The sequence below is a fragment of the Porites lutea genome, chromosome 9, assembly GCF_958299795.1.
Source record: "Porites lutea chromosome 9, jaPorLute2.1, whole genome shotgun sequence".
Classification (NCBI taxonomy): Eukaryota; Metazoa; Cnidaria; class Anthozoa; order Scleractinia; family Poritidae; genus Porites; species Porites lutea.
The window spans coordinates 30477477-30491573 of NC_133209.1; the positions used below are offsets into that span (position 1 = coordinate 30477477).

The 14097-nt window shown below is 37.1% G+C and overlaps 2 protein-coding genes across 2 annotated transcripts; both read left to right on the top strand.

Annotated features, from left to right (window-relative positions):
- The first annotated feature begins 509 nt into the window (after positions 1–509).
- Positions 510–3328, top strand: LOC140947897 (uncharacterized). The gene has a single exon (XM_073397114.1). The coding sequence runs from the start codon at positions 517–519 to the stop codon at positions 2941–2943; it is 2427 nt and encodes an 808-aa protein (XP_073253215.1). The 5' UTR covers positions 510–516; the 3' UTR covers positions 2944–3328.
- A 1331-nt stretch (positions 3329–4659) lies between these two features.
- LOC140947697 (V-type proton ATPase subunit S1-like) lies at positions 4660–12959 on the top strand. The gene is made up of 10 exons (XM_073396873.1): positions 4660–4793; positions 5192–5315; positions 5880–6093; positions 6304–6391; positions 6512–6540; positions 7323–7408; positions 8463–8719; positions 9534–9578; positions 9684–9894; positions 12023–12959. The coding sequence occupies exons 1-10, from the start codon at positions 4684–4686 to the stop codon at positions 12227–12229; spliced, it is 1371 nt and encodes a 456-aa protein (XP_073252974.1). The 5' UTR covers positions 4660–4683; the 3' UTR covers positions 12230–12959.
- Positions 12960–14097: the final 1138 nt, after the last annotated feature.

Sequence of the window (14097 nt, forward strand, 5' to 3'; positions counted from 1 at the left end):
CCTGGCCCATGGGTACCCCGGGAAAGTCCCTGGATTGTCCCCCTCGGACTAGGAACGGACTTGGTGGTCCATGATAAGACAATACATAGCTCATTTAAATATTACGTTTTTTAAAAAAAGGGAGATGCGAATATTATACGCACGCCTATGCACGTTTTTATAAAGCCAAGAATTGAAGTGAATAACTGAATAAGCAAGTGAATAAGCATTGATATATACATGTATGCGCGTACTCGCTTAGCAGCAGGTATTGAATGGGGATCTTTCATTAACATTTGAATGACAGGTACCTGTTAAAAAGTTAAACCGCAAAAAAAAAAAAATAGAAGAGAGAAAGCCGAAGTTGTATTTTATTAAATAATAAATAACTTAATACCTTAAAGCAAATAGAATTTTTTGAAAGCACCCCATCTTGTTATACAGGGAGGTCTGAGGAAATTTTCTTTGCTAATAAGACGTATATGTATAATCGGGCTTCCAAAAAACAAGCTTACCAAACAAGTTGTAAGATGAAACATGGCCTCGACTGAGAATCTTCTTCAATATTCTGACATAACTACAAATACGTTAGAATCTGGCTATCATTCAGACAGCCACGAACTAGACAACGGATCTTCGAAGAAACGAGCCAACAAGAAAAAGAATTATCAACGACGTTTAGGCTTGGAAAACGAAGGTTTCGAGCCTGACAGGGAGCATGTTGATACAGGCGCAAAACACCGGGTGCAAGTTCATCGGCGAGCTCTGAGCGAAAAAGCAAGTACAGTGCCAGAGGCTAAAACAAATACAGTGCAAAGAAAAGATAAACGTAGGCATAGTTATGCAGAAGGGACAACTGTCGATAGAGCGAATATAACCGATGGTGTAATACAGCGTGTAAGAACTCCAAGACGCCGTACAAGTAGCACGGAGATTGATTTAAGGCGAAGAGCTTGTTTAAACAGCATGCGCCTTCGTCGAGTTTCAAGTTCGAGTCAGCAGCCTCTTTCAGAAATCGACAATAGTGCTGACGATGATGTCTTTTATATCGATGATTTCAGGCAAGAGACTCGAAATACATCGAGAGAAGCATTTAGCTTCGATGGCGATGGGAGAGACAAAACCAGAGAGGAACGTAAGGAAATTGCTATGGATAGAGTTTGCAGTGCTTTGGAATTAGAAAACGTGACATTGGACAAGTATTCGAGGCGTTTATCCTCCGCTTTGGAAGAAAGAGCTGCGCTGAAGGAAGAACTTAATGTCTTGCGAAGAGCTGTCACAGTTCCTAGTTTGACTGCCGAAGAAAAATTGAAAAAGGGACCAAAAATCCACTTTCAAAGCGAAAAACTGAATTCTCTAAGGAGACAAAACATTGAGAAAGGTAATAAAAACTATTTGTTTGAACACCTGAGGAGATCGCAAATGGAGGAACGTAGGAAACTGCCCGACGTTCCGCGAACTTCTCGCGTTGATAACAATGAAATTTTCGACGAATCACCAGATGGAACTGCAGGGAAAGAAGGAAAATTGCATCAATGCAGAGATACTGAAGACTCGCTGTCTTTAAGCAGTGATGAGTATGAATTGTTTGACGAAACCGCCAACGTGATATCCGAAGGATTGCCTCAGCGAATGGTTAATGAAGCCGATCCGCTGGCTTTCAGCAGTGGCGAATATGAAATGCTAAACGACACGCCCAATGTTACCGGCAAGACGACCGCGGTCGAAAGGTTGACTCAGCAAAAAGTTACCGAAGAACCGCTACCTTTTAGCAGAAGCGAGTATGAAGGATTGCCTCCACGAAAAGTAATTCCTCAGCATTTGGAACAAACGGGCGGAATTGATAGACCTCACAGAGAAACATCGTTAAAAGCTAAAAAGAAAGGTAAAAGTTCGTTTGGCCGCAGTTTCAGTAAAGAATCCCCTCTTTATTTAACAGGGAAAGATGGAAATGATAATTATTTTCTCAGTGAAGTTGAAAAGAAGAGAAGGGAAAAGAACATCGCTGATTTGGCCGCTGATTTATGTCAGAAACTTCTGCTAGGAGAAAAATTTCACGGTGACGAAAATACAACCCGTGAAACATCATTACCAGATGAAATAGTTAAAAATAAAGCAACTGAAGAAGGAGAAAATTCGAGTAAAAGTAAGGAGGATCCATTGTATGCAAAACCAAGAATAAGGGAAAGGACAGAGAAAGATCACATGGGAGACTTAGTCCACGACTCAAGCCACTCAATAGCGCACCGGAATCAGGAATCACGGACAATGGCCACAAGTGAAGGGACAGCTCATGCGCGATCAGAATCTGCATCAGATTTTGTAGGTACGAGTACATTCAAGAGAAATCAGAGGCGCCCGATTCGTTACAGACGCAGCTCTAGCACTACAGAATCATCGAGTGCGAGCAAAAAGGCAAGCTTTTCACGACCAAGATTGAGTTGTGCCGAGCAGGAGGGGACGCCGCAAGTTCAACAAGGAGAAAGTGACACGTCTACTACAATGAACCCGCAGGAGAAATCAGAAAGGCTACCACCAGCGCGAGTGAGAAACTTTATATTTCAGGGTTCTACTGAGGCTGTGAGTCAAAACCATAGTAAATGGTTTGATTACATGTTGCCACCTGGAAAGCGGGGATTTAAAAAAGAATGTTCTGGCTCTTTACCTGATCATTCCGCAGACTCCTTGCCATATTCACCATCAACTTCATTGTGTTTGACAGAAAAGCTGCGTTATTATCAAGATCTGCAAGAAAAGAGAACTCGAGAAGAGGATTCGTTTGGTTTGGCTGACGCATATATGGCTTCCCAAGACCCCGAAGGACAGAAAGAATTGCGCAGTCAAGCCGCAGGTAGAGCAGCCATTTTAAGACGAGAAGCTTCGCACCTGCTGTGGGAAGCGATGAATTTGGAGCAAATTTGTGATCCTAATGCGAGAGTGAGGCACATTTTCACGCCATACTGATAAAAATGGTCTCTCTTTCAAGTTACTTGTAATTAACCCATGAAAGCTTCAGTCTCTGATACAAATTTTTGCCATTTCGAAAAACTGTAATAATCAGAATGATGTTGTACATCGAATATTTAAGTAACACGTTACGGTAACCAAATGGAATCTTACCACGTTGTTGTAATTACAAAAGATTGCTTAATCTTTCCCAGCAAATAAGACTTTTCTTTGAAACAGGGCTTCTTAGCCGTTTTTAGATTCGCAGAAAGTTTCGACGTAAAAAAATGGAAACCTTGGTGCAAATTAAAAATGTAGCTGAAATGATTTAAATATACGATAAAAAGAGTGTTTTAAGTTGAATAAACTTGGAGTCTGTCTTGTTCTTCAGGCAAACACACAACTGGCCTAAAGATGAATTTTCCGATCATCATGTCTTTATCGAGGGGAAGGAGTATAATTTTTTGAAATACAAATTACGATGGGTTAGCAGTTGCTGTTAATTACAGGCTTTTCATTCCCTCGTTCTCTCCTTAGTCATTTTCTATGTTTTTTCAATTTCCCTTAAGGAACCTGCTGTTCAAGCTAACAAATAAGAAAATCGTCAGTGATTAAGAGTAAGTTAAAAAATATCGATGCAAGTACAAGTCTGCGAATATCCTATCCTGTATTCTCTTGCCTGCCAATATGTTGAAAGCGTTATGTAATCTCTCTTCTTTGACGCTTTGATTTATACAACTTATACACGTATCGGCGGTAAGCTGGCGGTAAACGAAGTAATCTTCTTTGTCAGTGGCAATTTTTACTCTGGAGATTCTATATCAAAATTTTGAGAATCCTAAAAAAGTCAGGACTCTTTTAGCGAACACGTCGGTAAATTTCCACTATCGCGTAAATTTTCATGTGGACCGAACACCAAGTCAGTCTTTCTTAGGAAGATGTCTGAGTTAAAGATTTTTCGCGTTTTTTTTTTTCGATCCGTTGTCCCCACTATCTTGGAGCCTGGAACAGGTTAAACTGACGAATGAAAAAGTTGTAATTTTAAATTGTAAAATTGTACATTTGTTTACCCACGGAGCACTTAGGAGCCTTCATAAGAACTCGTTGAAACGTGTCCGTGCGTTCCAGATCGAATTGAATTTGAAAGTGTTGGTTTTTAAGGAGAAGAGAAAACCGGAGTACCAGGAGAAAAACCTCTCGGAGCAAGGAAGAGAACCAACAACAAACTCAATCCACATATGGCGTCGACGCCAGGATTCGAAACCGGGCCACATTGGTGGGAGGCGAGTGCTCTCACCACAGTGCCATCCCTTGCTCCCCTCGCCCCCTAAGGGATCAACTCTAGTAATTGACCAGGTTAGGGGCTCCGTGTCTGTTTTTAAAGTCATAATTAAAAGGGAGAAGAAGGACCAAAAGTGTGATGACCTCAACATTGTCTGGCGAACGGACGGTCGTCAGAGAAGGGCAACCAAACAATTGAAAAAAGGGAGCTTGCTCAACGCAGCACAACGTAAGGACTTTGAGTAATGGAATAACCACTGAAAAAGGTCTTTTTTCCTTCTTCTTGTAAAACCTTCGTCAATCTTTTGACGTCTTTGGACCTCTGTAAGTCTGTTGGACTAAGCTGGAGGAAAAAATAAATAAATAAAAAATATAAACAAAAAATAAAAAAATTGAGGCACCACTGGATAATACAGTTGGCCAGCGGGATCTCTTATTACAAATCAGATCACGTGCCTGGAGCGAGTTTTTTCCAAGATGGCGGCTTCGTCCTCCTTCTTTTTGTGGGTCAGTTTTATTTCTCTTTTAGTGTGTTGCTGTTCAGATAAAGCCTTTCCAGTTCCTGTTTTTATATGGTCTAAAGATAGGTAAGTATTATTATCGCCCTTTCGTTGAAATAAATCATCATTTTACGGTAAATTCGTTCGATGGAATTTGTTGCGGGTTCTGATTCTCTTCTGTAAGTTTATAAATCTTGACAAGACAGCTGTTTTTCACGCAAGACAGGTGATTCTGAAACATTTTCTGAAAAAACTAGTTATAAGATACTGCTATTCATTGTCGTATTGTTTGATCAGCTATTAAAGTTACCACGTATTTGTTAAGTCTTTACTTTTGATAGCGGACGTCTAGAGCTAAATCGTGTATAAAAATTCAATCAATGTTTATGTTTACCTTTTGTTTAATATTAGCAGAACTCTGTGAAACAGAAAGTGATCATCAATTCGTTTAGTTTCTCTTAATATTTTTGCTCTCTTTTTCCTAGTGAATTGAGCAGTTCTACTCCAGTATTGGCAGGACATACATTAAAAGAATGGGATTTCCGAGAGAAATATCTAAATAAATTATTCCAAACTCCTCAAGTCATTAGTGTTTTTCTGCAAGACAGGGTAAGTAAGAGAATTAAAGGCTTTGAGTGCAGACTGTAAAAATGTCTGTGTAATCCTTTCTCAAAGTGGGGTAATGCTTGATATACCAAGGGGTTGACATTAACATTTTAAGTTGGTTGCCCTTCAGGCAACAAAGCCTCACAATCCAGTTTCCCGAGGAAGAATGTTAGCTGCCCAGAATATTTGGTGTAGACAAATTAATTAATGCTATATCTGCAATACAGGAACCTTTTTATTAACTTTATTATACCAGCTCCCCCTAAGACAGATACCTTTGGGACCGGTACTATGTGTTCGTCTTAGAGAGATGTCCGTCTTATAGAGAGTCAAATAAGGGGAGTAAAGAAAAGCAGGGACCAACTCTAGGTGTCCGTTTTACAGCGGTGTCCATCTTATAGAGGTGTCCATTAAGAGACAGTTGACATTCGTGTTCCAAGTTATAAGGATAATACTTTCTCCTTGTAAAGCCAAATTGCAGTAGGTTTGAACGGTTTTGGTTGGCTACTGGCCCTTTTGAGAGCCCTGCTTATTTTGCCTATAATTATTATTCTTCTTTTTTTGCAGCTCAGTATTGATGATATAACTCATTATGGCGATGCATACAGTGCTGGAAACCATGGGGCTGCTTTCTCCAACCTTAAGGTTGCTATGGAAACTGCCAATTCCTCTGCTGTTCTCCCTTCAGTAGAACTGTCATCTTCTGGAGGAAATTCTGATGAGTTAGTTTACTTGATCAGAAAAATGGCTACTGGCAATGTCCAGGAGTTTACACAAGAAGGTAACTTAGTATGTATGTGCCATCAGAAGGGGAGGAATTAGACAGCTAGAAAGTTCTTTTGGTTCTATTTTTCTTTTGTTTTTATGTAAGTAGCCTGGTGTTATGCCTATGTTCGCCAGGGAAAATACCTGACCCCAGCCTCTTAGTGACACCCTCGTATGTGCTTGTATATATTCTGTTGACTGGTTACTGTGTTTTCCTTAATTTTAGAGGCTGGAAACTTTAATATTGGAGATTTTTCTTTGGATCATGAAAAGACCAATGTTTTTATCTTCCATTTACATCCTGCTTCATTGAGGTTTGTGTGTGTTGAAAACTAGCAAGAATATTTAAAGCATAAATAGACAAAAGTTCAATTTCTTACAAAAGCTGCTTGAGTTTAACTGACAATCGGTTATATTTTTTTCCAATCTTGTAGTGTACCAGAGGAAATTTTTGCCCTGAACGGTAAGTTACTTGGGGAAGGGGGATTCTAAAAGCATAGATCATTCTTTATTGCTGATCACCTATGTGCATGAAATAGCCTTATTTCAAAAAAGAAAATAATAGACAAGGAAAGCAGAAATGTACAGAAATATAATGACAGGCGAGTTGAAAGCTACTTGTGTACAGCAAACAATAATTTATTAACATGAAGAAATACAAAATTATTGGTCACAGGCATTTACAGCCGAGTGCAAACTGTATTTAGTTTACGCTTCGGTTTATTCATGTATTACAGTCTGCAACTCTACAGCATTGGTAACCAACTTTTTTTTCACAGTTAATATTATTAACTTTAAATGTGCTCATACATGTACATCTGCCTATATTCCTACTTTTTCCTGGTCTCTTCCTCATTTTACTTTTTTTAAGAACTATTAAGCCTCAATTACATTCAACTTATTTTTTTTTCTGAAATTGGTGTATTCTTGTAGGCATAAATACTGAAACAGAACTTGAAACAACCCTAAATTAAAAACAGTGCATCCATTTGAATGGCTTTGGCCATCTGTTGAGAATACAGTGTACTGCATATTATCTGTTCCAACAACAGCGGAAACCATAAAAAAAACACTTAACCTGTTTTCTACTTCAACCACCACAAAGTGAACTACAACAACAACATTTCTACATGTAAATCTATCCGTATGATGCAATAAGTATTACAATGTTAGAAGTGTAAACGGATTCTAAAAACTGTGTACCTTATATGAACATGTTGTATCTAATTCAAAATTTTTCATCAGATAAACTCATTGGGTCAGTTACCAAGGAGCTCTCTTCTTCTGGTTTGCCATATTCATGCATTTTGACAGCAGCAGCCCCAAGTCAGGTGAGAATATATGTATAAATAAATAATAAAAAATATAAAACTTATATTGCGCATATACAATAGAAATATTTTCATATGTGCATAACAAACGATAAGATAAAAATAAGTCGAATTAAAAGCTATAATAAAAATGTAAGTCGATTAAATTCTATGTTAAAACATAATTATAATAATTTAATAAAATAAAATAAAAACAGATAAAAACTAAAAACTTAATAATAAAGGAATAAGTCAGTGAAAAAGCTATCTTAAAAAAGTACGTTTTGAGACCTCGCTTAAAAGATGTGAGGCTCTGGATGTTTCTGATCTCTGCTGGAAGACTGTTCCACAGTTTGGGAGCAACCAACTGAAAGGCTCGGTCACCAAGTGTAGGTAGGCACCGTGCGCTGGTTTGTACCAACAAAGTTGCATTAAATAATATGTATAATACTTAAACATTCTCAAACTACATTCCTTCCTGTTCCTTCTGTCTATGGTAGTGTGAGTTAAAGTCTTGGAAAGCCAAAAATGAAAATATCAAGTGTTTACATGTATGAGTGCATGTATGTCCAATATACTGTATATTGGACATGCATATCATTATAATACAGCACTTCACTACATGTAGTTTTGTTTGGACTGAGTTAAAATTATTCAGTTTAAGTAATGGTCCAGCTAGGAAGGAAAGAGCCAAATGCAATGAACACTTTGGAATGCGAAAAAGGTGACAACCTTAGTATTGTCTCTACTACACTCCTGATTGGTTAAAACATCAAATTTTACGAAATCTCCGCAAAACTGCATGTACATTAATGCCTTGCTTTCCAACCAACTTCGTTATGACAAAATCTCGTCTGAGTTTAAGTAACACAGAAATCCTATGTAAGGAAAATTTAAAATTGTAAACTTTTCTTGGCTATTATTTGCAAGTCTTATGATTGGTTGAAATCTTGTGGTCTTGTCCTCCATGAAAATAATGTCAAAGGATTTTTAAATGGCCCTTAGTAGAACTTACACTAATTAAATCTGTAAAAAGTTACATCAAGCAGTTATTGATGTTTTGTTATCTTTTTAGGCTGTTCAGCAAAGGCAGCTGTTAGAGGAGAGGTCTACTATTGCCCATGATCGACTACGGAGGGCAGCAGAGTCTGTAACTGATGAAACATCAAAGCTCGTAAATGGAAGCCTGTTTGTTAACGCGGATTGTATTCTATTGTACTCAAAAGGACTTACGTTTAAACATGCAAATGGAACGTATGATATCTTCAACATGACAAAAAATTTGCCGTATACCACATCTTCAAATTGCAAAGCAAAAAATTCTACTGATAGGTAGGATTAATAATAATAATTATTAATATTGATAATCATTGGGTACTAATACTTCAGATGCTGGGCCTTTCTATGGGTAATTCCAACAAAATCAAAGTCGCAATATTGCTGTTGAATGACGATGACCTTAGAGACATTTATACAATGATTAACTTGTGAACAAACTATGATAACGGTGGATCTAGTGGTGGTTCTTTAAATTTGTGTTGAAGTAGATTTTAGTTTCATTTTAGAAGCACAGATTTTTATATTTTTTAAAACAGACAGCAGTTTGAACATTTTAATTTTTTAATTACTTTATACTTATTCGATCCGGCGCGTGTAAATTAGCACCGGGGAGATAAGTAAGGCTTTATGGTCACGCTATGGAAGTCATCCACCACGCCGATCGCGGAGCGGTGTTCCCCCCATTTCGCCATCTATTTGTTGTCTTATTTTTACACTTTATTGTAAAGCCTAGCTAAAGGAACTACGACATTAATTATAGTAAATTGTCTGGTGATAGTGTCAGGCTTGTCTTTTTTCCCCCCTTCTCTTTCTGGTACTTTTTTTCTTGTTTAAGGTAAAGTGATTAGAGCCAGTAGATTTCAAAAAATGGTACTTTAATAAAACAAAATTACTGTTAGTCTAAGCTCCCTTTGAAACAAAGATCAAGTCTTTGAGCAAGAAATGGTATCAGGTAGAGAAATGCTCAAAACAGAAGTTATGGAGAGAAATATTATTGCTCCAGCTGAAGGAGTGATCTACAAATAATGAAAGAGAATTTAAAATTTTATGTAATATAATAAAATTAATGCATGTCCATTCTTTGCAGCATTAAAGTGAAATTTACACTGAAAGAAGGCACTTTTGACCTGAGGTAAGAACCTTTCCTTTTTGGATACCATAAAGTTGCCTCAGCAGTTCTAAATTTCTAGAGTGAACATTGTTGACTTATTGTTCATGTTTTCTCCTAATTTTTTAGGTTTGCTTTCTTCACTAATGGATCAAGCGGACAATGGGCATGCTCTGATGCCACTTTAGATGTGAATGGTAAATTTGGTGGTGATGATGTGAAAGAAACATTGTCATTCAACTGTAGTGACATTCTGATGGGTCCAACTATATATTCCTATAGTTGTGTGAACGTTACATTAAGCTCAGGGACCAGTTCACTAACTTTCAGTCAATTTCAGGTAAGGCTAATCGGTGTGATTCTCTTAGATTCTTGCTTAATAAGATTTGTAGGAGCTCAAATCTTATGATTAATATAATTATTCACCGAAGTGGAGGTGGCTAGTGGTGGATATATGTACCAAAGCCACGAAGCGGCAAGATAAATATCAACCGCTTGCCACCGACACTTCGGTGAATAATTTTAGTATATACTAAAATAGTGAGATAACTGAGCACAAAAATGATGATTTTTAACTCATTTACTGTTGCCAATGATTACAAGTTTGGTGCGCAATGACCGAACGGCCGCGGTTGTAGCTTTTTCTTGCCGACAAATAAAACTTTTGAAGGCATTTGTTTAGCTCTTGCAAGCAGGGAAATTTCTTCAAAAGGAGTTGTGAATTTTTTTTGTATTTAAAATCATTCTGTACAAAAGATCATTAAATTTAGTTTTAAGCTTATTTATGAACAAGTAAACTAAGTAAAGTAACGCAAGACTTAAGCTTAATTTGCGTTTGTAAACAGGAAACTTTTTCACCGGTTTTATCGATAAATTCAAGTCCAAAAGACAAAGCTTTACCTGTTAAAACTTCCAAACCAGACTTCATCACCTTCTTCATGTACTTTGGGAACAGCTTGCCTGACTAGTTGTAAAATTTCTTTGTTTGTTACCGCAGCAAAGCGGGAAGGCATTTTGCTCGCAAGTTACGTGAGTTTGGCATTGCTCGCTCACAGGAACTGGAGGTGAATCAGTGAATAGTGTAGGATATTCACTGATTGAGTAGCCAATCAGAGCGTGCGAAAAACACAATCCACTGTTTTAGTATATACTAAATAGCTTCAGCCAGGGCTAAAAGCGAAGCTTTTGTTAATATACTTATAGTAAATATTCACACAAAAACTAAAATTGTGTAATGCTGAATGGCAACGGCAATGAGTCAATGGCAAAAAAATCAATAGGTCTAAATAGCCAAAAAAAAAAAAAAAAACACTTTTGTGAAACAACTGCTATGTGAAACTTCCTAGTTACATGTTTTATGGAGGAAATGCCATATGTGTTCCTGTTGGCTCTTTTTCACTGCCCCTCATTTTCACCTTGGTGGCCGCTAGCATTTCTCATTTTCTCAGTAGCGCTAGAAAATTTCATGTTTTTATTTCATCAAAATTCATCTCTTTTGTTTCCAATCTCTTGCTTAGAGTAGCTCTTTCTCTGCTATCCTCGCCAGTTTAGACACAGTTTAGTCAGAAAAAAGACCTGATTAAAATGTGATGCTCTTAACATTACTACTGTGAAATTTTGAAATTAAGGCCCACAACCTTAGATCTAAAGTTCCCTTGGTATTAAAAATTGGAATAAAGAACAAATAATTTACTTTCCAAGGGCAGTACTGACCAGATGTCTTGTGATAGTTGAGTTTCCAAATACATGTGGTGGAACAATTTTAGGTCAAGCAAAATGCACACTTTTCTTAAATGCTGTCATTGTTTTAAGATAGGAGAATCACCTGGACTGACTAAGTTTTTGGCCTTCAACATTAAAAGTCCTTCATCATTGTTGTTTGGAATAAACAAGCTTGATAATTTATGTCCATTTTTGTCAGTTGCTCTCCCCTTATGGTAATTCTCTTATCCCGTCAGTTTTCATTCATGTGTAAAGGTCATGGAATATCATAAAATAAAGCAGTGCTGAATCCAGAACTTGAGAGAAAGTGGACCTGCTCTTGAAAATAATTTTTGTTGGCCAGGTGGCTGAACCCTTCCCCTTCCAGCATACATAGGCAGTCAGGCTTAAGGATTTTGCTGTTGGGCTAGTGAATTCTGTTCTTAACTTGCCCAGCGGGCTAGTGGATTCATTAGGGGCGATTTAGACGGCGAGCTGTCTCTCTTTTTCTTCAGATTTAGTGAGGGGAGTGCATGAGCTTTTGCTCGATGGGCCAAGAAAAAAAGGGAGACTGCTCGTAGTCTGAAGAGAATTCAAATTACAGAAGAACTTCAATCAATCCTGCTCTTGAAAAAATTTTTTTGGCCAGTGGAAATGGCTTTTGGGGCTAGTACATGCCAGCTATATGCTTGCAAATGAGAATTTGATCTTGATCTTGAGGTTTAAAAGGTTAACAAACTTTGCTCAAGTGTGCTTTTTGATTGCAGGTGCAGCCTTTTAATGTCAAGAATGGCACCTTTGCATATGCATACGATTGTACTGGCTTCTTCACCATCCCAATTTTCATGGGTTTGATCGTTGTGGGAGTTTTGCTTATCATTCTTTTTGTTGGCGTTTTAGCCATGTTCAGCTTGACTACGATGGACAGATTTGATGATCCTAAGGGTCCAACAATTCACGTACCAACTGGTTAAATAACAGTGGATACACTACATGAAGGCTTTCTCATTATTTGTCATTTTGATAGGAATTTTCTTAACTTCAATTAACAGTGTTGTGGCATAATTTGAGATGTTATCAGTTGTGTTTGCACTTGTGTAATCTTGCAGGCATTGATGACTGCTGTCATGTCGCAGCCAGCTGTAATGAGAATTTATACTACTAATAATAATTATTATTTTTGAAGAGTTGCATGAAAGGTATCTTCTCATCTTCTGGTAATGACTTCAGTTCTGATCAGTAGTCATGTGGACATTTCTTTCATGCAACCCTAATATCAATAATTGCCTCTGATAGAAAAACAAAACAAAAATGAATGGAGACTTGCACATCGCATTCTGAGTCACTGAGACCCTTATTCTGTGCTCCTTAAGTCACCTGTAGTTGATTACAGTTCACAAAAGCTGAAAGATGTAGCCATGTTTAAGATTTAAATGCTGCATGCTTGTAAAAAAAATCAGTTATCTGGATGGTTCCAACATGCAAGAGAAAAAGAGTCAGTTAAATTTGTTATGTTGTTTGATAGTTGTTGGGAATGGACAAGTTCTTTGAAGTACAGAACTGTATGTCTTGCTTTCCATTTTATGAACACTCATTAAAGAGTAACACAACCATGATAGACAGAAACTAGGAAGGTTTCAGGAAAATGTTGAATTTAGGTTCTAGTAAAATACATATTAAATGTATCGTATGACTGATTTTTAATATGTCATAATGGTATTTAATTTCTCTTTATTGCAGTCATCCCCTACAGATTAGCTTTCTTGGCATTTAATTTTGTGCCAGGTTGCAAAATTGATTTAATTATTACATTTGAAAGATGGCTTCTCTATTTTGTTGTGGAGATAAAAATTTAAAAAATGGCCGCCATTTTCTCTGACACACAAATTTGCCTCATTTTCACACAAGCTACTTGCCTCATATTAATGTCAATGCCATATGAGATCACAAACATTCTTCATTATCAAAATCATGTGATGTATCACACACGTTCTCCGTTGCCTCAAAACCATCTGACGTCATGCACAAATTGGAATCTTGACCACACTGTGATTACTACTAGTTATTAGCCTGCGTAATGGGTGGGATAAGAGGGTAATTGCTGTTGCTGTTTGCTTTGCTTGGTGGCTTTTCCAACAAGAAAGTACCTTAGGCATAACAATCTCGTCTGTTACGCAGGCTACAAGTTATTGCCTTAGTTGGCTTAAAACCCCTCAAAATGGTACCATAGTTACTGCCGATCAACACAAACATCCTCCACCCTGTTCATCACAAAATGTCAATTCTTTTCTTATAGTACATTTGAGGAGAGTCATTATTTGTTTGAAGATCAATATCTTTTTTTTGATTTTCTTTCCTTTATTTTCATTTCTTTTCTGAGAAGTCATTCTAAGGAGAAATTAGATTCCAATCGCTGTTGAGGCTTAGGATAAGCTGACAAATTGTTTGTGTTGATTTAAATCTGTGGGATATTATAATGATAGCAAGTTGTTTAATGAATTATTATAAGTGCATTATTTTTTGGAAATTGTTAAGTTTTTATCCTATTAAGAAAACTAGTTTTAAGTCCTAACAGGTCAACCCATTATATTTTGAATCCAAAGAAATCAATATGCCTAATAAATTCCTTTACAAATAGGAGATTTTCTATGCTTATGTTTGCATTTGACTTGTTAGTTGGATAAGCAATTTTTGTTGCCACTATTTTGCTGTAGAACACGACACCCAGCTGAACAAGTGAATTGTCTTCGAAAAGTTAGTTGTATTTATGATCTGAAGAAGCTATGAGAGTTAGCAATTGTTAAGATTATATTACTACATGAAAAATTTCTGCAATTTGATT